General features: G+C 46.9%; 1 protein-coding gene across 1 annotated transcript; it reads left to right on the plus strand.

Moving 5' to 3' along the window:
- The first annotated feature begins 1,211 nt into the window (after nucleotides 1-1,211).
- On the plus strand, nucleotides 1,212-22,620 carry LOC134340929 (zinc-binding protein A33-like). The gene is made up of 7 exons (XM_063038532.1): nucleotides 1,212-1,364; nucleotides 2,383-2,923; nucleotides 3,589-3,684; nucleotides 4,100-4,333; nucleotides 5,638-5,660; nucleotides 5,748-5,866; nucleotides 21,686-22,620. Exons 2-7 carry the CDS (start codon nucleotides 2,513-2,515, stop codon nucleotides 22,360-22,362), a joined length of 1,560 nt encoding a protein of 519 aa, XP_062894602.1. The 5' UTR covers nucleotides 1,212-1,364; nucleotides 2,383-2,512; the 3' UTR covers nucleotides 22,363-22,620.
- Nucleotides 22,621-23,269: the final 649 nt, after the last annotated feature.

Consider the following 23,269-nt stretch of genomic DNA (forward strand, 5'->3'; position numbering starts at 1 on the left):
TCCCAGCGGGACTCGCTGATTGGCTGTGAGTGTGTCTGAGGGCGGGCTGCTGCGGTGAGCTGGAGCTGTCAGTCACAGTTTGTTCTCAGAATCAACGGAAGTTCCCCGAAGCTCAAAGTTAAAAGTAAATTTAATTATCAGAGTACATATAATTCACCACATATAACCCCGAGATTCAATTTCTGCGGACAAACTCAGAAAATCCGTACAATAGTAACTAGACCAGGATCAGTGAAAGATCAAACAGAGTGCAGAAGAGAACAAACTGTGCAAATGCAAACATAAATCAATAGCAATAAATAACGAGACATGAAATAACCGCAGCGGCTGCTGATGGATCTATGGAGCTCTCACAGCTCCCCTGTGCAATCCGACAGGCTGAAGGCCAAGGGAGAGCAAGGCACAAAAATAAACCTGTGTTTTAGAAAATAAGAAATAGAAGCATGCGTGGCTATTCGGCCCTTTGCGACTGTTCTGCCTTTCACTGAGAACATGCCTGACCTTTGACCTCAGCGCCACTTTCGTGCAACGTTCCCATCACCGCTGAGCCCCCAAATATGTCTAATCAATTTAGAAACCTTGTATAGAAATTTCCAAAGATTCTCTGCACTCTGGATGGGGAAATTTCTCCCCATCTCAGTCCTGCTGAGGTGAACTCGGATTTTGAGTCTGTGACCCCTGGTTCCACACCCCAGCGGGATGAAACATCAGTCCTGTCACCACCCTGTCGGTATCCTGTGAGATTTTATCTGTCTCTTATCCCTCTAATTCTGAGACAGGCGCAATGTGATCTGTCTCAGACAAACCTCCTCTAATGTCACTAATTTTGATCCAAGCCCAGTACGATGATTAGTTGCGGGAGCATCTCAATGAACGGCAAGTGAGTTTTGTTCAAGAGCCTGATGGTTGAGGGATAGTAACTGTTCCTGAACCTGGTGCTGCGAGTCCTGAGGCTGTTGTACCTTCTACCTGATTTCAGCAGCGAGAAAAGGGCCTGGCCTGGGTGGTGAGCATCTCTGATGATGGATGCTGCTCTACTCCGAAAGCGTTTCATGGCTGGGAGGGCTTTACCGTGATGTACCGGGCCAAATCCAATACTTTGCGTAGTTTCATCAGGAGGGCGATTAAATAATTTTATCGGCGTGCCAAATCCTACCTGAATTGTGGTGAGAGGGCCCCTCCCAGTCTGACCCTTGCTGCATGTCCGGAGATCACTCCCACGGCGCGCTGCCCCGAGATTACTGCAGTGGAGACGGGACGGTCACTCGCCTCTTTGCGGACTGTGGGCTGGCGAAGATATGTGGAGAAAGATGCAAGGGCCTGTGCCACAGCAGCTGCGTGACAGAAGGATCAGTGATCTTCGGGTAAAGATATTGTACAGTTTATCCCTGTGAATATTTTATGGTGAATAAAGTTTATGGTGTTCAAATATATATCATCTTCTGGGCTCTGTCCAGAGTTGTGGAAACTGGCTTACCATTGCACCTGGGACCGACGTGGGTAAAGTCAGGAAGTTTCTTCAGGACTTCACGGAATAAAATAATGTTTTCTCCCCTGTGACGTAAAATGTCCGGTCCTGTGTTCTTTCCTGCAGCCACGGGTCGGTCATCACCACTGCATCTGTCTCTTCACAGCACAATATTCTCTCCACTTCCCCAGTTTCATGGCATGAACTGATTTAATAGCTGCATTCAATACTTACTTTAACTCCTTTTTTATACTTCAGTCTGACTCTCTTTGGAATTCGAGAAATATAAAAACGAGCTGCTGGAAGTATCCACCGGGTCAGGCAGCATCTGTGGAGGGAACTGGACAATCGACATTTCGGAATGAGACAGTCCAGTCCAGATGTAGGATCTCGAGCGGGAAAGTCGATTGTACATTTCTCTCCACAGCTGCTGTCTGACCCGCTCAGTTCCTCCAGCATCACTTTTCTGACTAGAGATTCCAGTATCTGCAGTCTCTTGTGCCTCTCTTTTCAGAGCTTGTCCCTTTCAGTCCTGCCTCAGACTGAAGCAGGCTCTACCCTCCGGCTTCATTTCTGTTCTGTTTCTTCTTCAGCCCCCCGCCCCCGCCCCCCCCCCCCAGGCCTACCGGAGCACAGGCCGCCACCGGCAACTCGCAAGACTCCCCTGTCCAGGGCGAGGGTTAATCGGCCCTGTGGCTTTTCCTTTCACCACACGACTTCAATGGTCTTCAGGGGAAAGTCCTTCCGATCCCAGGGATGAGGCCTTTGCAGAGAGGTTGCTAGCCCCATGCCCAACCCTCTTCCGCTCTTAACCAGCCTTAGACAGTCAATGGCCGCGTTTTTCATTTCTGTTGCGACCTGTTTAATGTGTTTTTGATCCCATGCTGACATGGAAATGGCCGGAATTCCCACAGGACACATCCAGCAACGTGATGTTCATTCCCTGAGTCTGCAGCGCGTGTAGTGGACAATCGCGGTACTGCAGGAGATCAGCCTCTCCCCGACAGTGAAATCATTCTGAATCAGGAAGTGCCGCGAGTTAACATGGCTTCGAAAGGACCAGTCGAAAGTTTAACCGAGGGGGCAATTTGTCCTGTCTGTCTGGATTTCTTCACCGATCCGGTTACACTGCAGTGTGGACACAACTTCTGTCGCTCTTGTATCACACAGTGTTGGGAAAGGGAGGAGAGAAACTCCTGCCCGGAATGTAGAGAGGTGTTTGCTGACCGCACCCTCAGGGCCAGTCGGGCCTTAGCAAATCTGGCTGAAACAATTCGAAATCTAAACCTGCATTGGAAAGCGAAGGAAAGTAAACTTTACTGCGGGGAACATGAGGAAGAACTGAAGCTGTTTTGTGAAACGGACAAGACACTGATCTGTCTAATCTGTAGAGATGCGCAGGAACACAGAGAGCACCGCTTCCTGCCGATTAAAGAAGCTGTTAAAATCTACAAGGTAAAACTAACTCGAAATCCATACTCACTCCATATTCAACACCACACGAGCCTCCATAACCAACATATCATTCTCCGCAACGTTCACCATCCCCAAAGGGATTCTGCCACCAAGCACATGTTTCCCCCACCCCCATCTCCACGCTCTGTAGGGATCGCTGTCTACGTAACTCTCTTATCCACTCGCTCCTGTCCACTGATCTCCCTCCTGGCACTGATACCCGCGAACGGGACAATCGCAACATCTGATTCCTACACTCCCACCCTCGTCATCATGCAGGGCCCCATCAGTCGCATTTCCCCCGTTTCTTCCATAGTCGATTGTTCTCTCGTACTAGATTTCTTCTTCTCCAGCTTGTTTCCTCTTTCGACTGTCCCCTCTCAGCTTCTCACTTCATCACCCTCCCCCACGTTCCCCCTCACGTTGTCTCACCCGTCACCTGTCAGCTGGTTCTCATCCCCAACCGCTTTATTCTGGTTTCTGTCCTATTCCTTCCCGGTCCTAATGATGGATCTTATCCCGGAACACCAACTGTTTATTCCCCCGGCATAGATGCTGCCTGACTCATGGAGTTCCTCCGGCATTTTGTGTGTGATAATCAGGTTTGATCAGCTGTTTCTTTCGATCCATCTTTGTTTCTATTTCCTTCGCTCTCTGACTTCCAGGATCAGCTAAAATCTTCCTTAGACTCTCTCACAAAAATGGAATCAGACTTCCAGGAAAAGGAGCAGCAACAGAACGAGAAGATTTCCGGAGTTCAGGTGAGGCTATAGGAATTTATGATATTACTATATAGTTTCGCTCCCTTTAATCAGGAATAGCAGAGTATCGCAGCTCCAGTGACCTGGGTTCGATCATGACCCCTGTTGCTGTCTGTGTGGAGTTTGCATGTCCTCTCTTTGACAATGACAGTTTCAGACACATTTCCAAAGTGCCTGCTGGATGAATGGTTAATTACAATTAACTCTGTGAAGTTGGAGCAGGGTGTATGTGAATAGGTGAGAGTTAATGGCTCAATGAGGGAGAATAGGTTTCAGGAAAATGTGAGCTAATTGGGTTGATGGGAATGCTCTCAGAACTAGCATGAGCATTAATGGACTGAATGGTCTCCCTTAATGTCATAAGGAAATGGAAAACAGCAATACATTAAACTAATCTTCTCCTTTCATTCGACAGAAAAAATCACACAGCATTCAGTCCAACATCGCATCCCAATTTGCTGAACTGCGCCAGATTATCACTGAGAAAGAGCAGAGTTTACTCAGGGATCTCAGAGAAGAAGAGGCGAGGATTATAAATCCAATGGAGAAAAATCTTCTTATGATTCAAGAGAATATAACTCTTATTCAGGAGGAAATCTCAAAATTAAAGGAAAGGATGGATCAAAAAGACAGTGTGATATTTCTCAAGGTGAGGGATTACATTTCGATTTGTTTCTGTCAAAGGGCACTTAATGAACAGTGGTATATTTGAAACAAACACAGCACAGCGGCCAATTCTAACTAATCAATTGCCGCTGTTGGCGACCTCGCACAGATTATTATATTTGTATGATGCGCCCCCAATCACTATAATAATGACGTTTCAAAATGTCCAAGATATGTATTCGATCCGTTATTGGCAACATACAATCTTGAAGCGATGAAACTTCAGAGTAATTAATCATAAATTAAGTTGCAACAAAGCAGTCAATAAAAGATGTGACATCTGTCTGTCCCCAGATCAAAACTGCCCAGAACAAAGTATGAATACATAACTTATTCCCTTTGTTTTTACCACGCCCCCACTCACGTGACTAGTTACCATAATAAACACGTGACACAGAATACAATGCAGATAGAAAACAGATGCGTTGCTCCTACACACAGCATTTAAAATGGCAGTAAACTGCTATCACCAGATTGTCCCAAAACTGGACTTCCACAAGTTCTATACACCCCAGGACAGAATGTAATCTTCTCTGAAATGATTTTCTGATCACAACACAGAGCTGCTGATTGTGTCCTTAATTACCACATTAAATATCCTCTAAAACTCCCATTAACACCCAGTTCCAGTCATAGGCTGTGAGTGTGTCTGGTGCGGTGGGTGTGAGGGTCTCTCTGTCAATCAGTGAGAACAAAGAATGTAACCCACACATCAGAATTATCCTCTATATCCATCCATTCAGTCCATCTTCTTCTATCAATTTCCCTGCTTCACAAGCCTCCTCCCACCCACTCACCACACAGTGCCCAAACTCCTTGGTCCCTCATGTGTTTATCCAGTTTCCCCATTGAATTCAATCTCTGCTGTTCCGCTTCAACCTCTCCTGTGGCAGTGAGTTCCATATCCTCTTCACTGAATTTCTTATGGAATTTATCAAAATCCATCTGGAATTTCATCTCCTCACAAGTCTCCCCATAAATAAAGATAATTTCTCCACCTGTACACAATCAAATCCATCACTGATCTTACGTTCTTCTATCTTATCATCCTGACATCATACCTCGAACAAAATGCACACCTATCCTTTTTCCTGTAAGTTTCATCCTCACAGTAATGGTCTAAGTTTCAGAAACTCTCCCTGTAATTTACTCCGATGTTCTGCATTGCTCGTGTGTGTGCGTGACTATGGGATTCAAAATTTTTAACAACTTGTAATGATTTGGATGAAATTCAGGATGTGGACTGTAATTCTAAGTCTATTCATACTTGTGTTTTATTTATTTCAGGCGGAAGCTTGTCAGAACATGAGGTAGGATATGCTCTTTACTGAAAAGCTGTATGAATTTGTAAAATAGTTCGAAATTGCAGTTTATAGCCAGCAGTTTAATATTTACAGGATTAATGACAATATCCAAGAATTGTCAGTGACTGATGAGGCCCGACCGTTTGAAAAATTCGATAACCCCTATTTGTTGAGCACAGTGCTGAGAGAAGCAGTTGATGCTGTTAATCGAGGTAAAACTTACAAAGATCCATTTCTCCTTGTTTATGAAACACAATTGTTATAATTTAACGCAAACATTGGCTGTAATAATGACTGAAGGGGAACTGAAGTTTATTCCACATCAACCCCACCGACTGGGAGGCATCACTGTCACATGGTCAGCTGGATCGTATGGATGAACTACAACAATTGTTCATCCCAGTATGGCAAAAGAATAAACCAAGGAAAGTAGTGCACCCGTGGCTGACAAGGGAAATTAGGGATAGTATCAATTTATTATCTGAATGGTGGCCGATTAGGAAAAGGGGAGGTGCAACGAGACCTGGATGTCATTATACACCAGTCATTGAAAGTGGGCATGCAGGTACAGCAGGCGGTGAAAAAGGCGAATGGTATGCTGGCATTTATAGCGAGAGGATTCGAGTACAGGAGCAGGGAGGTACTACTGCAGTTGTACAAGGCCTTGGTGAGACCACACCTGGAGTATTGTGTGCAGTTTTGGTCCCCTAATCTGAGGAAAGACATCTTTGCCATAGAGGGAGTACAAAGAAGGTTCACCAGATTGATTCCTGGGATGGCAGGACTTTCATATGAAGAAAGACTGGATGAACTGGGCTTGTACTCGTTGGAATTTAGAAGATTGAGGGGGGATCTGATTGAAACGTATAAGATCCTAAAGGGATTGGACAGGCTAGATGCAGGAAGATTGTTCCCGATGTTGGGGAAGTCCAGAACGAGGGGTCACAGTTTGAGGATAGAGGTGAAGCCTTTTAGGACCGAGATTAGGAAAAACTTCTTCACACAGAGAGTGGTGAATCTGTGGAATTCTCTGCCACGGGAAACTGTTGAGGCCAGTTCATTGACTATGTTTAAGAGGGAGTTAGATATGGCCCTTGTGGCTACAGGGGTCAGGGGGTATGGAGGGAAGGCTGGGGCGGGGTTCTGAGTTGGATGATCAGCCATGATCATAATAAATGGCGGTGCAGGCTCGAAGGGCCGAATGGCCTACTCCTGCACCTATTTTCTATGTTTCTATGTTTAATTCCAAATAGAAACATGCAAATTAGCCAGAAAAAGCGGCTCACCTGAGGACTGGGAGAAATTCAGAGTCCAGCAGAGGAGGGCAAAGGGCTTAATTAGGAAAGGGAAAAAAGATTCTGAGAGAAAACTGACAGGGAACATAAAAACTGACTGTAAAAGCTTTTATAGATATGTGAAAAGAAAAAGATTGGTTAAGACAAACGTAGGTCCCTTACAGACAGAAACAGGTGAATTGATTATGGGGAGCAAGGACATGGTACACCAATTGAATAACTACTTTGGTTCTTTCTTCACTAAGGAGGACATAAATAATCTTCCGGAAATTGTTGGGGACAGAGGGTCTAGTGATATGAAGGAACTGAGGGAAATACATGTTGGTAGGGAAGTGTTGTTAGATAAATTGAAAGGATTAAAGGCAGATAAATCCCCAGGGCCAGATGATCTGCATCCCAGAGTGCTTAAGGAAGTAGCCCAAGAAATAGCAGATGCATTGGTGATAATTTTTCAAAACTCGTTAGATTCTGGACTAGTTCCTGACGATTGGAGGGTGGCTAATGTAACCCCACTTTTTAAAAAAGGAGGGAGAGAGAAACCGGGGAATTATAGACCGGTTAGCCTAACATCGGTGGTGGGGAAAATGCTAGAGTCAGTTATCAAAGATGTGATAACAGCACATTTGGAGAGCGGTGAAATCATCGGACAAAGTCAGCATGGATTTGTGAAATGAAAATCATGTCTGACGAATCTCATAGAATTTTTTGAGGATGTAACTAGTAGAGTGGATAGGGGAGAACCAGTGGATGTGGTATATTTGGATTTTCAAAAGGCTTTTGACAAGGACTCACACAGGAGATTAGTGTGCAAACTTAAAGCACACGGTATTGGGGGTAAGGTATTGATGTGGATAGAGAATTTGTTGGCAGACAGGAAGCAAAGAGTGGGAATAAATGGGACCTTTTCAGAATGGCAGGCGGTGACTAGTGGGGTACCGCAAGGCTCAGTGCTGGGACCCCAGTTGTTTACAATATATATTAATGACTTGGATGAGGGAATTAAATGCAGCATCTCCAAGTTTGCGGATGACACGAAGCTGGGCGGCAGTGTTAGCTGTGAGGAGGATGCTAAGACGATGCAGGGTGACTTGGATAGGTTAGGTGAGTGGGCAAATTCATGGCAGATGCAATTTAATGTGGATAAATGTGAGGTTATCCACTTTGGTGGCCAGAACAGGAAAACAGATTATTATCTGAATGGTGGCCGATTCAGAAAAGGGGAGGTGCAACGAGACCTGGGTGTCATTATACACCAGTCATTGAAAGTGGGCATGCAGGTACAGCAGGCGGTGAAAAAAGCGAATGGTAGGCTGGCATTCATAGCAAGAGGATTCGAGTACAGGAGCAGGGAGGTACTACTGCAGTTGTACAAGGCCTTGGTGAGACCACACCTGGAGTATTGTGTGCAGTTCTGGTCCCTTAATCTGAGGAAAGACATTCTTGCCATAGAGGGAGTACAAAGAAGGTTCACCAGATTGATTCCTGGGATGGCAGGACTTTCATATGATGAAAGACTGGATTGGCTAGGCTTATACTTATTGGAATTTAGAAGATTGAGGGGGGATCTGATTGAAACGTATAAAATCCTAAAGGGATTGGACAAGCTAGATGCAGGAAGATTGTTCCCGATGTTGGGGAAGTCCAGAACAAGGGGTCACAGTTTGAGGATAAAGGGGAAGCCTTTTAGGACCGAGATTAGGAAAAACTTCTTCACACAGAGAGTGGTGAATCTGTGGAATTCTCTGCCACAGGAAACAGTTGAGGCCAGGTCACTGGCTATATTTAAGAGGGAGTTAGATATGGCCCTTGTGGCTAAAGGGATCAGGGGGTATGGAGAGAAGGCAGGTACAGGGTTCTGAGTTGGAAGATCAGCCATGATCATACTGAACGGCGGTGCAGGCTCGAAGGGCCGAATGGCCTACTCCTGCACCTACTTTCTATGTTTCTATGGTCGGCTGGAGATGTCAGACCCCTGAACACACTAGCAGAGGGTCACAATACAACCAATACACAGGACTGCCAGATGAACAACTGTGTCCCGATCCCAGGCACACTGCACTAACACCAAAACATGAATACGAGAAAATCTGCAGATGCTTGAAATTCAAGGAACACATACAAAATGCTAGTGGAACACAGCAGGCCGGGCAAAAAGTACAGTCGACGTTTTGGGCCAAGACCCTTCGTCAGGACTAACTGAAAGAAGAGATAGTCCTGACGAAGGGGCTCGACCCCAAACGTCGACTGTAATTCTTCCTATAGATGCTTCCTGGCCTGCTGCTTTCCACCAGCATTTTGTGTGTGTTACGCCAAAACATGAGTTTTAACCCTACCACAGCAGCTGCGAAATTAATAGTGACTTGATGATATTGTAAGGAATAAAAGCGGGCCTCAGTAAGGTGCAGGGATTGTCAGAAAAATGCACAAGTCCTTCATGCGCTGTGAGTGCAGACTCTGATTGACGCAGGTCTTCCCCTCTTCTGGATCAGCAACTCTCACTTTGTTAGAGGGAGAAGTGGGGAGCAGTAGTGATAGGGGACTCAGTCATCAGGGGAGTAGATAGGAGAATCTATGGACGTAAACGGGACACCCGAATGGTACTTTGCCTCCTGGTGCCAGGGTCAGGGACATCTCAGATCGTGTCTGCAGCATTTTAGAGGAATGGAAAACAGCCAGATATCTTGGTACATATTGCTACCAATGACATTGGAAGTAAAAGTAAATAGGTCCTGAAAATAGAGTTGAGAGAGCTCAGTAGAAAGCTGAGAAGCTGTGCCTCCAGGATTGTAATTTCTGCATTGCTGCCTGTGCCACGTGCTGGTGAGGGTAGATAAAGGATGTCTTGGCAGATAAATGCATGGCTGAGAAGCTGGTGCAGGAGGAAAAGCTTCGGGTTATTGGATCATTGGGGTCTCTTTTGCGGGAGGTATGACCGGTACAAAAGGTATGGGTTGCACCTGAACCCGATGAGGACCAATGTTCTCGCAAAGAGTTTTGATAGAGCTGCTGGGGAGGGTTTCAACTAATTTGGCAGCGGGGTGGGAACTAGAGTGAAGGGAGTGATGGATAAAAAAAAGCAGAGATAGCATGCAGTCAGACTATCAGGATGGGCGGGCAGCAGCGAGGACAAAACTGCAGCCAGCAGGGTATCAGTGCATTAGGAATGCAGAATTATAAAGGGTAGCAAATACAGTACTCAAAGTGTCATATCTCAATGCACGGAGTATAGGAAATAAGGTGGACGATCTTGTTGCTCTTTGACAGATTGTCAGGTATGATGTGACTATCACTGAATGATGGCTGAAGGATGGTTGTAGTTGGGAGCTGAATGTCCAAGGTTACACAATGTATCGGTGGTATAGGGAGGTAGGCAGAGGGGATGGTGTGGTTCTGCTGGTAAATCAGTAGCAAGATGTGACATAGGATCGGAAGATGTTGAATCCTTGTGGGTTAAAGAACCGCAAAGGTAAAAAGGATCCTGATGGCAGTTATACACAGGCATCCCAACAGAGGCTGGGATGTGGATCACAGATTACAACTGGAAATTAGAAAAGGCACATCAAAGGGGCAATATTATGATAGTCATGGGCACAGTTTTAAGGTGCTTGAAAGTTGGTACAGAGGAGATGTCAAGGGTAAGTTTTTTTTTATGCAGAGAGTGGTGAGTGCATGGAATGGGCTGTTGGCAACGGTGGTGGAGACGGATATGATAGGGTCGTTTAAGAGACATGGAGCTTAGAAAAACAGAGGGCTATGGGTAACCCTAGGTAAATTCTAAGGTAAGGACATGTTTGGCACAGCTTTGTAGGCTGAAGGGCCTGTATTGTGCTGTCGGCTTTCTATGTTTCTACGGGAGATTTCAATATGCAGGTGAATTGGGAAAATCAGGTTGGTAGTGGATTGCAAGAGAGTGAATTTGTTGAATGCTGTGCGATGGATTTTTAGGGCAGTTTGTCTTTGAGACAACTAGGAGAACAGTTTTACTGGATTGGGTGCTATGTATGAACCGGAGGTGATTAGGTAAAAGAACCCTTAGGAGGCAGTGCTCACAACATGACTGAGTTCAACTTGAAATTCGATAAGGAGAAAATAAAGTCTGACGTAGCAGTATTTCAGAGGAGTAAAAGAAATTATTCCTCTTATACCGTCTAAGTAGTCTCCAGCCCCTTGGTATGAAAACAGAATTCTCCAGCTTCCGCTAATTTCCTCCCCCTCCCTTCCCCTATCCCTATTTCACTCCGCCCCCTCCCCCAGCTGCCTATCACCTCCCTCATGGTTCCGCCTCCTTCTACTACCCATTGTGTTTTCCCCTGTTCCTTCTTCACCTTTCCTGCCTATCACCTCCCTGCTTCCCCTCCCCCACCCCTTTATCTTTCCCCTTACTGGTTTTTCACCTGGAACCTACCAGCCTTCTCCTTCCCTCCCCCCCCCACCTTCTTTATAGGGCCTCTGCCCCTTCCCTCTACAGTCCTGACGAAGGGTTCCGGCCCGAAACGTCGACTCATCGTTTCCACGGATGCTGCCCGTCCTGCTGAGTCCCTCCAGCGTGTTGTGAGTGTTGCTTTGACCCCAGCACCTGCAGAGTATTTTGTATTTATGATTCGCTACTCCGCTGCCAAGTTTCTTTGAGGTATGCCTAACCTGAAGAAGTTTAAATCCTCTCTTTGACGGGAGTTCAGTGAGACCCTCTCTCACTGCTCCCCCTCTGTGATCTCCGCCTCTCTCCGACTCTGCGACCAGATCCTGACTCAGGCCCGCTACCACAGCCATGTCTGCTTCCTGGGAAGGTGTCTCTGCCTCCATCTGTTACCGCAGGGATTCCAGCTCCGATCCCAGGTACCTCCGTTTCATTGACCGCTGCTCCCGCCGGATTCTCCGCGCCTCACTCGCTGCCATGCGAAGATACCTATGGGCCCTGTCCCTCTCTCTGCCACCACTCCGGGCCTTGCTCTCCAACGTCTTCCATGGACCTCTCCTACATTTCATTCCCCACCAGATTCACGGCTCCAACCGCCGTTTCTTCTCCTTCCTCGTGTCCAAGAAGGGCCACAAGCTCGCCCGCCTGGAGCCCACGACAACGACTGCCTCCAGCCCAGACCCCGACCCCTCAGACCTCGACATCTCAGGCCTTTGGCAGGCCAGAGACCCATCCGCCTCTGACTCTGACCCCGACTGGAACCACAGCCTCCCAGACATGGGCATCAGCCCCCAGCGGGCCATGGACTCACTCGCCTCCGACTCCGACCTCGGTTCTGGGCCACTGCAGGCCACAGGATCCGCCACCCGCAGCTCCACATCCAGCTTGGACCGAGGTCCCAACCCTCTCCAGACCGGGACCACTCTTACTGCCGCTGGGTCCTACCACCCGTCTGATTCCCCCACTACCTTCTTTCCTCCCTGTGACTCCCAAGCTTCCCTCTATCCCTCATCACCCCTCCATTCCTCTGATCACTCATCCTCCCCTCACCCCGCTCTCCCTGAATATCCCAACCCCCCCAAGACTACCCACTCTTTACCCTCCTCTGACCCCAGCCCCAACCCTTCCTGTGTCTTCACCATCCCCTCTGACCTTCCCCTCTCTGAGGCAGAATGTTCTGTCCCTAGCAAGTGCCTCACTTTTGTCACCCTCCGTCCACACCTCAGTGAGTTCGGTGCCCGCCATGACGCTGAACTCTTCTTCCGTCACCTACGTCTCCGAGCCTACTTCTTTGGCAAGGATCCCCCTCCCCCTACTGATGACCCCTTCTCCTGTCTTCAACCCTCCTACTCCTCCTCCTGGACACCCCGCCCGGGCCTTCTACCTGCACTCGATCTTTTTATCTCCAACTGTCGCCGAGACATCAACCGTCTCAACTTCACCACTCCTCTCCCCTGTTCCAACCTCACTCCCTGAGAACACACTGCCCTCCACTCTCTCCGCACTAATCCCAACCTCACCATCAAACCCGCTGACAAAGTTGGTGCCGTAGTAGTCTGGCGGATGGACCGCTACCTCAGTGAGGCCAAACGGCAGCTCTCTGACACCTCCTCTTACTTACCCCCGGAACAGGACCCCACCAAAAATCATCAAACCATTGTCTCCCACACCATCACCGCCCTTATCAACTCCGGAGACCTTCCATCCTCAGCCGCTAAACTCATTATTCCCACACCCCGCACCGCTCGGTTTTACCTCCTCCCCAAGATCCAAAAGACTGCCTGCTCCTGTTCCACCGAACTTGTATGTGCCTACCTGGACTTCATTTTGTCACCCATAGTTCAGTCCCTCCCCACCTACATCCAGGATACATCCCATGACCTTTACCTCTTCAATGACTTCCAGTTCCCCGGTCCTGACCGCTTCATTTTCACTATGGATATCCAATCCTTATACACCTCCATTCCCCATCAAGAAGGCCTCAAAGCCCGCTACTACTTTCTAGATAATAGGCCTCACCAGTTCTCCACAACCACTACCCTCCTCCGGTTGACAGAACTGGTTCTCACACTTAATTACTTCTGTTTTGGCTCTTCCCACTTTCTTCAGACTAAGGGTGTAGCTATGGGCACTCACATGGGCCCTAGCTATGCCTGCATCTTTGTTGGTTATGTGGAACAGTCTGTGCTCCAAACCTATTCTGGTACTGCTCCCCAACTTTTCCTTCAGTACATTGACGACTACATTGGTGCTGCTTCCTGCACCCATGCTGAGTTTGTCAATTTGATCGACTTTACTTCTAACTTTCACCCAGCCCTCAAATTCACTTGGTCTATCTCGGACACTTCTCTCCCCTTTCTCGACTCTCGGTCTCCATCTCTGGAGACAGACTGTCCACTGACATCTTCTACAAGCCCACTGACTCTCATAACTACCTCGACTATACCTTTTCCCACCCTGCCACATGCAAAAATGCCATTCTTTATTCCCAGTTCCTCCGTCTCCACCACATCTGCTCCCAGGATGAGGCTTTCCGTTCCAGGACATCTCAAATGTCCTCTTTCTTTAAGGATCGTGGTTTCCCTTCTGCCGTCATCAGTGATGCCCTCACCTGCATCTCCTCCATTTCCCGCACTTCGGCCCTCACCCCATCCTCCCATCACCACAACAGGGACAGAGTTCCCCTTGTCCTCACCTACCACCCAACCAGCCTCTGGATCCAGCACATTACCCTCCGCAACTTCTGCCACCTTCAACAGGACCCCACTACTAAGCACATCTTTCCCTTCCACCCCTCTCCGCTTTCCGCAGGGATCGGTCCCTCCCCAACTCCCTGATCCACACGTCCCTCCCCATGGATCTCCCACCCGGCACTTATCCCTGTCCCTACACCTCCTCTCTTGCCACCATTCAGTGCCCCAAACAGTCCTTCTAGGTGAGGCAACACTTCACTTGTGAGTCTGTTGGGGTCATCTATTGCATCCGGTGCTCCCGGTGCGGCCTCCTCTACATTGGTAAAACCCGACGCAGATTGGGGACCGCTTTGTCGAGCACCTCCGCTCCGTCCGCTAAAACAGACAGGATCTCCCAGTAGCCACCCACTTCAACTCTGCTTCCCACTCCCATTCAGATATGTCTATACATGGCCTCCTCTACTGCCATGATGAGGCTAAACTCAGGTTGGAGGAGCAACACCTCATATACCGTCTAGGTAGTCTCCAGCCCCTTGGTGTGAACATAGAATTCTCCAACTTCCGCTAATTCCCTCCCCCTCCCTTCCCCTATCCCTATGTCACTCTGCCCCCTCCCCCAGCTGCCTATCACCTCCCTCATGGTTCCGCCTCCTTCTACTACCTATTGTGTTTTCCCCCATTTCTTCTTCACCTTTCCATCCTATACCCTCCCTGCTTCCCCTCCCCCACCCCTTTATCTTTCTCCTTACTGGTTTTTCACCTGGAACCTACCAGCCTTCTCCTTCTCACCCTCCCCCCACCTTCTCTATAGGGCCTCTGCCCCTTCCCTCTTCAGTCCTGATGAAGGGTTCTGGCCCGAAACATTGACTGATCGTTTCCACGGATGCTGCCCGACCTGCTGAGTTCCTCCAGCGCGTTGTGAAATAAATTACAGTGGTCTGAGAGAGGAGTTGGCCAAAGTAAATTGGAAGGAGTTGCTGGCAGGGCTGATAGCAGAGCAGAAATGGTGTGCGTTCCTGGGAAATTGAGGAAGGTGCAGGATAGATGTATTCCAAAAACAAATAAATACTCAAGTGGCAAAATAGGGGAGACAAGCTAATGTAAAAGCAAAAGAGTGGGCAGACAACAAAGCAGAAATTAGTTGGAAGACAGAGGTTTGGGAAGCTTTTGTAATACCTACAGAGAACAACTAAAATAATCATTGGGAGGGGAAAAATGAAATATGAAAGCAAGCTAGTGAGCAATTTCAAAGTGAATAGCAAAAGTTTTTTTTCAAGTATGTAAAAGAAAAATAGAGATGAGAGTGGATATAGGACCGCTAGAAAATGAGGCAGGATATATAATAACGAGGGACAAAGAGATAGCAGATGAACAAATGAGTAATTCGCGTCAGTCTTCACTGTGGAAGACTCTAGAAGTGTGCCAGATGTTGAAGGGGCTGAGGGAAGAGAGGTGAGTGAAGTTACTAATACAAGGGAGAAGGTGCTCAAAGAGGTGAAAGACCTAAAGATACATAAGTCTCTCAGATCAGATGAGCTCCATTCCGGTGTTCTGAAAGAGGTAGAGGTAGACATAGTGGAGGCATTAGTAATGATCTTCCAAAAAATCATTGGAGTCCAGCATGGTGCCAGAGGACTGGAAAGTTGCAAATGACCTTCCACTCATTTAGTAAGGAAAAATCAACAGAAAGGAAATTATAGACCAGGTAGCTTCAACTCAGTGGTTGGGAAGATGTTGGAGTCAATTTATAAGTATAACATATGGAATACTTGGTGACACGGGAAAAGATAGGACAACTGAAGGAATATGTTGCCTGACATACCTAATGGAATTATTTGAGGAGATTACAAGTAGGATAGATACAGGGGCTGCAGTGGATATTGTACATTTCAACTTTCAGAAAGCCTTTGACAAAGTGACACACATGAGGCTGCTTACCAAGTTAAGAGCCCACAGTATTACAGAAAAGTTATTGACCTGGTTTGAACATTGGCTGATTGGTAGGAAGCAGTGTGTGGGAATAAGAGGACCCTTTTCTGGTTGGCTGACATTGACTTGTGGTGTTCCACAGGGGTCAGTGTTGGTACCGCTTCTAATTATGCTGTGTATCAATGATTTTGCTGTGGAATAGATGGCTTTGTTGCCAAGTTTGCAGATGATACAAAGGTTGGTGGACGGGCCGGTAGTGTTAAGGGAACGGGTCAGCTGCACAAGGACTTGGATGAGGGGAATGGGCAAAAATGTGGCAAATGATATACAATGCTGGAAAATGCAGGGTTATACACTTTGATAGCAGAAATAATGTGCAGATTACTTTTTTTTTAATGGGGAGAAAATCTAAAATTCTGAGATGCAAATGGACTTGGGATTCCTTCTGCAGAACACCCTGAAGGTTAACTTGAAGGTTGATTCGGTGGTGAGCAAGGTAAATACAATGTTAGCAGTCAATTCTAGAGGTTTAGAATACAAGAACAGGGATGTGATGCTGAGGCTTTATAAGGCACTGGTGAGGCCTCACCTTGAGTATTGTGAACAGTTTTGGCCTCCTCATCTGAGAGAAGATGGGCTGGCATTGGAGAGGGTTCAGAAGAGGTTCATAAGGATGATTCTGGGAATGAAAGGGTTATCATACGAGGAATGTTTGATAGCTCTGTGACTGTGCTCGCTGGAATTTAGAAGGCTGAGGGGGGATCTCATTGAAACCTTTTGAATGTTGAAAGGCCAAGACAGAATAGAATTTGAAAGAATGTTTCCCATGGTAGGGGAGTCTAGACAAGAGCTTATCAGGTTCTAGATTGAACACGGCATCAAAGGTTATGGGGAAAAGGCCGGGGAGTCGGGCTGAACAGGGGGAAAAAGGATCAGCCATGATTGAATGACCGAGCAGACTCGATGGGTCAAATGACCTAATTCTGCTCCTCTGTCTTACGGTGATTAAACCACCAGAATCTGAATCCGAATCCGAATCAGGTTTATTATCACCGTCATGTGACGTGAAATTTGTTAACTTAGCAGCAGAAGTTCAATGCAATACATAATCTAGCAGGGGAAAACAAGGTAATAATAATCAATAAAATTAAAATAATAATAAATAAGTAGATCAATTACGGTATACATATATTGAATAGATTTTAAAAAAACATGCAAGAACAGAAATACTGTATATTTAAAAACAGTGAGATAGTGACCAAAGATTCAATGTCCATTTAGAAATCAGGTGGCAGAGGGGAATAAGTTGTTCCTGAATCACTGAGTGTGTGCCTTCAGGCTTCTGTACCTCCTAGCTGATGGTAACAGTGAGAAAAGGGCATGCCCTGGGTGCTGGAGGGCCTTAATAATGGACACTGCCTTTCGGAGACATCACTTCCTGAAGATGTCCTGGGTACATTGTAAGTTAGTACGCAAGATGGAGCTGACTAGAATTTACTGCCTTCTGCAGCTTCTTTCGGTCCTGTGCAGTAGCCCCTCCATACCAGACAGTGAGGCAGCCTGTCAGAATGCTCTCCACGGTACAACTATAGAAACATTGTGAGACTGAGCCCAGACGCACCAGTCAGCATTGACATCGGTCAGGATTACATTTTGGGAGAAGTACACACAACATAACCGGCCTGGCAAAGCTCCTCACACACACACAAGAAAGACTGGCAGATTGTAGTCAGAGCCTCAGCAATGTATTCTGTTATTTCCATCAGTAACCTGGAAACTATTCTCTTCAGACACAGTAATTTACTTATTTAAACAACTCAGTCACGTGTCACACATTGTCAGCACACACCAGACATGTGATGACACAGTGTAACATACAAATACTTCAATGTGTACACACCCACTGATATTTACCACAATCAACACACACACACACACACACACACACACACACACAATCAGTGTGGCACACGGTCAAACGGACAGGTACAAATTCACATTTAGGAATGAAATCTGCTGTCCTTACCCAGTCTGTCTGTTCTGAGGCACTGAGCTGCTCTGTGATGTGACGTCACCTCAACAGTTCACAGACAGACTCCAGGGTGAGATTCCTCAGGGGAATGGTCTGGGAAGGCTTTGACAGATGTTGAATCTGTGGCCCACTTCATCCATCTGCAAGACTAGGATGTCTTTTTGAGCATGTCCATTTGTGTGTGTTTGCCCCATATTCCTCTAACCATTTCCTATCTTTGTACTTGTCTAAATTTATTTTAAAATATTTTAATTATACCTGTTTCTACAGCATCTGCTGACAACAAATTCCATCTGCACACCTCCCTCTCTGTGAGAGTTATCCCATGATCCCCCTCATATTAAATCTATGCCCTCTGGTTCTGTAATCCCATGTTCTGGGAAAAAGACTCATCTTTATCTAAGCCTGTTATGAATTTATATACCTCGATAAGGGGTCATCCCTCAACATCCTGCACTCCAGGGAATTAGCGCCAGCTGATCCACTCTGTCCTTTTGAACCATGCCCCCAGTCCGAGTAACATCCTCCTGAAACTTCCTGTCCAGTGTAATGACATCCCATAGTAGGAGAAATAGGCATGCACACAATACCCCAAGTATAGTCTATCATTGACTTCAAAGGCTTTGCTTAAGTTCCTGTGGACAGTGTTGAGTATGCTGATGAATACAGGACTGAATGTGTTATATTTGAATGCTCCAGTATACGGAATAAGGTAGATGATGTTGTAGCACAGGTAGAGATTGGCAGGTAAAACATTGTTGGCATCACTGAGTTGTGGCTGAAAGGAGATCCTGGCTTGAAGCTTAACATCCAAGGATACACCTTGTATTCAAAGACAGGCAGGTAGGCAGAGAGGTTGGGGAGGCTCTGTTGGTAAATATATAAAATCATCGCGGGTAGAGTTGAGGACGTGCAGGGGTAAAAAGACCATGATGAGAATTATATACAGGCCTCCAAATAGGAGTCAGGATATAAAAGAGATACAAATGACACAAGGAAATAGAAAAGGCATGTAAAAAGTGTAAGGTGACTGTTGGAATGGGGATTTCAACATTCAGGTAGATTGGAAATATCATGTTGGTGCTGCATCGCAAAAGTGGGAGTTTGTAAAATGTCCCCGAGATGGCTTTTTTTTAGAACAGCTTTCAGTTGAGCCCAACGGGAGAAAGACAAGTCTGAGTGGCATTTCTATAATGAACAGATATGATGAGGGAGCTTAAGGTAAAAGAGCCTTTAGGATACAGTGATCTTAAAGTGATAGAATTCACCCCCCATTTTGAGGGGAGGTGGAAATAAGGTCAAATGTATCAGTATTAGAGTGGAGTAAAGTTAATTACAGATGCATGAGAGAGGTGCGAACCGAAGTAAATTGGAAAGGGACACGAGCAGGGAAGATAGCAGAACAGCAAAGATGGGACTTTCTGGGGGCAATTCAGAAGGCACAAGTCAGATACATCCAAAAGATGAAGAAGTATTCTCAAGGGAGGATACAAGCAAAAAAAGAGATCATACAATGTAGCAAAAATTAGCATGAAGTTGGAGGCTAGAGAAGGTTTTGATAACCAACAGAAAGCAATTAAAAATGCCATGAGGAGAGGAAAGATGAGATATGAGGAAAAGTTTGCCAACAATACACAGGAGGATACAAAAATGTAAAGAGTAAAAGAGAGGTGTGAGTTGATATTGGACCCCTGGAAAATGACACTGGAGAGGTAGAAATGGGAGACAGAGAGTTACTTGCTTAGTATTTTGTGTCAATCCTCACTGCTGATGATCCTAACTGTATGTCAGAAATGTGAGAGTGACAGGAGACAAAAATGAGTGTTGTTGCTATTACTAAAGTGAAAGTGCATGAGAAGATGAGAGTTCTGAAGGTAAATAAATCACCTGGACCGGATTGACTATACCCAAGTGTTCGAAAACAGGTCGCTGACGAGGATGTAGAGACATTATTAATGAACTTCCAAGAATCACTAGATTCTGGATCATTCAAGATGACTGGAAACTGCAAAGGTCATTTCACTCTTTCGATTGATATATTTAAAGAGGAGCAACACACAAAAAATGCTGGATGTACTCAACAGGCCACAAAGCATCTATGGAAGAGAGTAAACAGTCAACGGTTCAGACTGAAACCCTTTATCAGAACCTGTGTTTCTTAAGGGTCACTGAAATTCTTCCCCTCTCCTAATGAGGGTCTGCGGGTGATGGGGTTGTGGGAAAGGGGACAAAGGAATCCTCATCTCCATCTTTGTCCCCCTCCAGCTTCTCGTTACGTCTACACACACAGTTCACCCACAGGCTTTGCACCCCTCCCCCACCTGGTTCTGGTTCAATCTGCCGTTTATCTCTCCCCTACTGGTTCCCATTATCACCTCCTTTACTGTCTCGAACCTTCACACTCCCCCACTCCACACTTCACACTCACAAATGATTGTTAACATTGAATGAAGGGCCTGTTCCTGTGCTGTACTGTTCTATGTTCTCTGTTCCCTGTTCAGAAGAGTGAGAGGAGATCTCAGGGAAATACAAAATTCTTCCAGGAGTCAACAGGCAGGATACAGGGAGGATGTTTCCCCTGTCTGAGGTGTCATGTGACAGGGGTCACTGTCTGTTTGGAATTCTCAGCATGGGGTGGGGGGGAGGGGGAGCTGTGGGGTCTCAGTCACTACACTTAAAGTCACAGAGTCATTTGCCGTACAGCATATAAGTGTGCCCTTTGACCCATCTACATTAGGTCAGTCTCCTTCTGTGCCTTGCCTGTTGAAGTGTCTGTCCAAGTGTCTCTTAAACACAGAGGACTGGAGGTTTGTGACCTGCAGAGGTCGGTGCTGGGGCCGCAGTTGTTTGTCATTCAGATTAATGATTTGGATGATAATGTAGGTGACATCGTTAGTAGATTTGTGGGTGACACTAAAATTCATGGCATAGTGGACAGTAAAGAGGGTTATCTAAGTTTACACCAGGCCCTTGATCAACTGTAGAGGTGGGTACAGTCACAATGATTTAAAATACATCTTGGCAGGTACGTGGATAAGAAAGATGAAAAGAAACAATGGGCAAATTGGGAATAATGGGCAAATGGGACTAGCGCATTAAAGCAAGCTGGTTGGCATGAACAAGTTGGGCCGAAGAGCCTCTGTGACCTCTTGTTTAAATCCATTCACCCACCCCATACCCATCTGAATCCTCCCCTTCCCCACACTTGTTTCTGCTGTCTATCTCCCCAATTTATTTCTATTCTTGAGGGAAGACGTTGACCCGAAACACAGACTGTCCATCTCCCTCCACACATGCTGCCGACCCACTGAGTTGATTCAGTATTTCGTGTGTGTTGATCGGGAAAACTCCGGTCTCTGTCCAGCAGGAAAACCCCGGGGAAGATATTGGTTGTCCATCGGCCGTAGTTGGGTAAAACCCAAGGAACAGTTCCTGTCAGCCACCGACTCTGCCTGAGGCCAAGTGTTCTTTCATTGCCAGACCTTCCCCCCGATCCCCAGGGCAAATCTGCCTGAGTCTCCCCTGGTTCCCGGGGCCGCGCTGCTTGAGTCTCCCCCGATCCCCGGGGCCAGGCTGCCGGACTGTCCCCCCGATCCCCGGAGCCGCGCTGCCCGAGTCCCTCCCCGATCCCAGGGGACTCTCTAATTCTCTGCTTCTTCCCCCAGTCTCTGTCACCCTGGATGTGGAAACGGCGGATTCGCGGCTCCAGGTGTCTGGGGATCGGAAGAGTGTGAGATTCACCGGGACCCAGACGAATCTCCCTGACACCGGGAAAAGATTCACTTTCTGTGAATGTGTACTGGGATCGGAGGGATTCACATCGGGGAGACATTACTGGGAGGTGGAGGTGACGGGGAATCGGCGCTGGTGTCTGGGAGTCGCTGCAGAGTCTGTGGAGAGGAAAGGACAGGTCAATCCGAGTCCGGAGACCGGATTCTGGATCATCAAGCGGTATTATGAAGAGATCCAGAATTATGGCGTGGCCAGCCAGAATTATGGCATGGCCAGCCAGAATTATGGCAGGGTCAGCCAGAATTATGGCGTGGCCAGCCAGAATTATGGCGTGGCCAGCCAGAATTATGGCGTGGCCAGCCAGAATTGTGACGTGTTCAGTATTCACACCTCCCCTGAGTCCCGTCTCCCTGCCAGTTCCATCCCTGGGAGGCTGGGAGTTTATCTGAGTTACGAGTCCGGGAAAGTTTCATTTTACAATGCAGAGACCAAGTCCCATATCCACACCTTCACTGGGAATAAATTCACAGAGAAACTTTATCCTTTCTTCCGGACTTGGGATGTAAACCAGTGGCTGAGAATCTGCTCCGGTTCCGCTCCGGGTCTGTAAACGGGTCGGGTCCCGGGACCGGCATCAGGAGTAAAGTCCCTGTAAATATAAATGTGAGGAGAGTGAAATAAACTCGAGATGAGGATTATCGATCCGTTAATTTTAACTCGTTCACCGCATCCGACAACAGAACAGAAACACCGCGGATTCAGCAGCAGCCGTGGGCGGCGGGTCCTGAGCTTCCCCGGGTCTTAAAGTCCAGCCATACAGAGACAGGTTAAATGGGACAAGTGGGGGTGGTGCTGACTGGAAAAAAGGGTGGGGGGGGGTCAGGGTGAATCTTGGTCAGGCCATAACACAGAGGAACAGAATTAGGCCGTTCAGCCCATCGACTCCGCTCCGGCATTCAATCCTGGCTGATCCCGGATCGCACTCAACACCATACACCTGCCTTCTCACCATGTCCTTTGATGGCCTGATCGATCAGGAAATGATCAACTTCCGCCTTAAATATACCCACAGACTTGGCCTCCACCGCAGTCTGTGATAGAGTATTCCACATGTTCACCATTCTCTTGTTAAAAATATTCCTCCTTGCCGCTGTTCAAAAAAATCTCACATCAATGTTGAGGTTGTGCTTTCCAGTTCTGGATACCCCCACGATAGGAATTATCCTCTCCACATCCACCCTATCTGGCCTTTTCAACACTCGATAGGTTTCAGTGAGATGCCCATGCATTCTTCTAAAACCCAGTGAGTACAGGCCCAAAGCTGCCAAACGCTCCTCGTATGTTAACCCATTCATTCCCAGAATCATCCTCGTGAACCCCCTCTGAGCTCTCTCCAATGACAACAAATCTTTTCTGAGATATGGAACCCAAAATTGTTGACAATACTCCAAGTGCGCCCTGAGTAGTGTCTTAGAAATCCTCAGCATCATCTCCTTGCTGTTATATTCTATTCCATT

The sequence above is a fragment of the Mobula hypostoma genome, chromosome X2, assembly GCF_963921235.1.
Source record: "Mobula hypostoma chromosome X2, sMobHyp1.1, whole genome shotgun sequence".
NCBI lineage: Eukaryota > Metazoa > Chordata > Chondrichthyes > Myliobatiformes > Myliobatidae > Mobula > Mobula hypostoma.

Coding starts and splice junctions, on each gene's coding strand:
- LOC134340929 (XM_063038532.1), top strand. CDS start 2,513: ATGGCTTCGAAAGGACCAGTCGAAAGTTTAACCGAGGGGGCAATTTGT. Junction 3,685..4,099: donor AGAAGATTTCCGGAGTTCAG/GTGAGGCTATAG, acceptor TTCATTCGACAG/AAAAAATCACACAGCATTCA. Junction 5,867..21,685: donor AGTTGATGCTGTTAATCGAG/GTAAAACTTACA, acceptor TTCTTCCCCCAG/TCTCTGTCACCCTGGATGTG.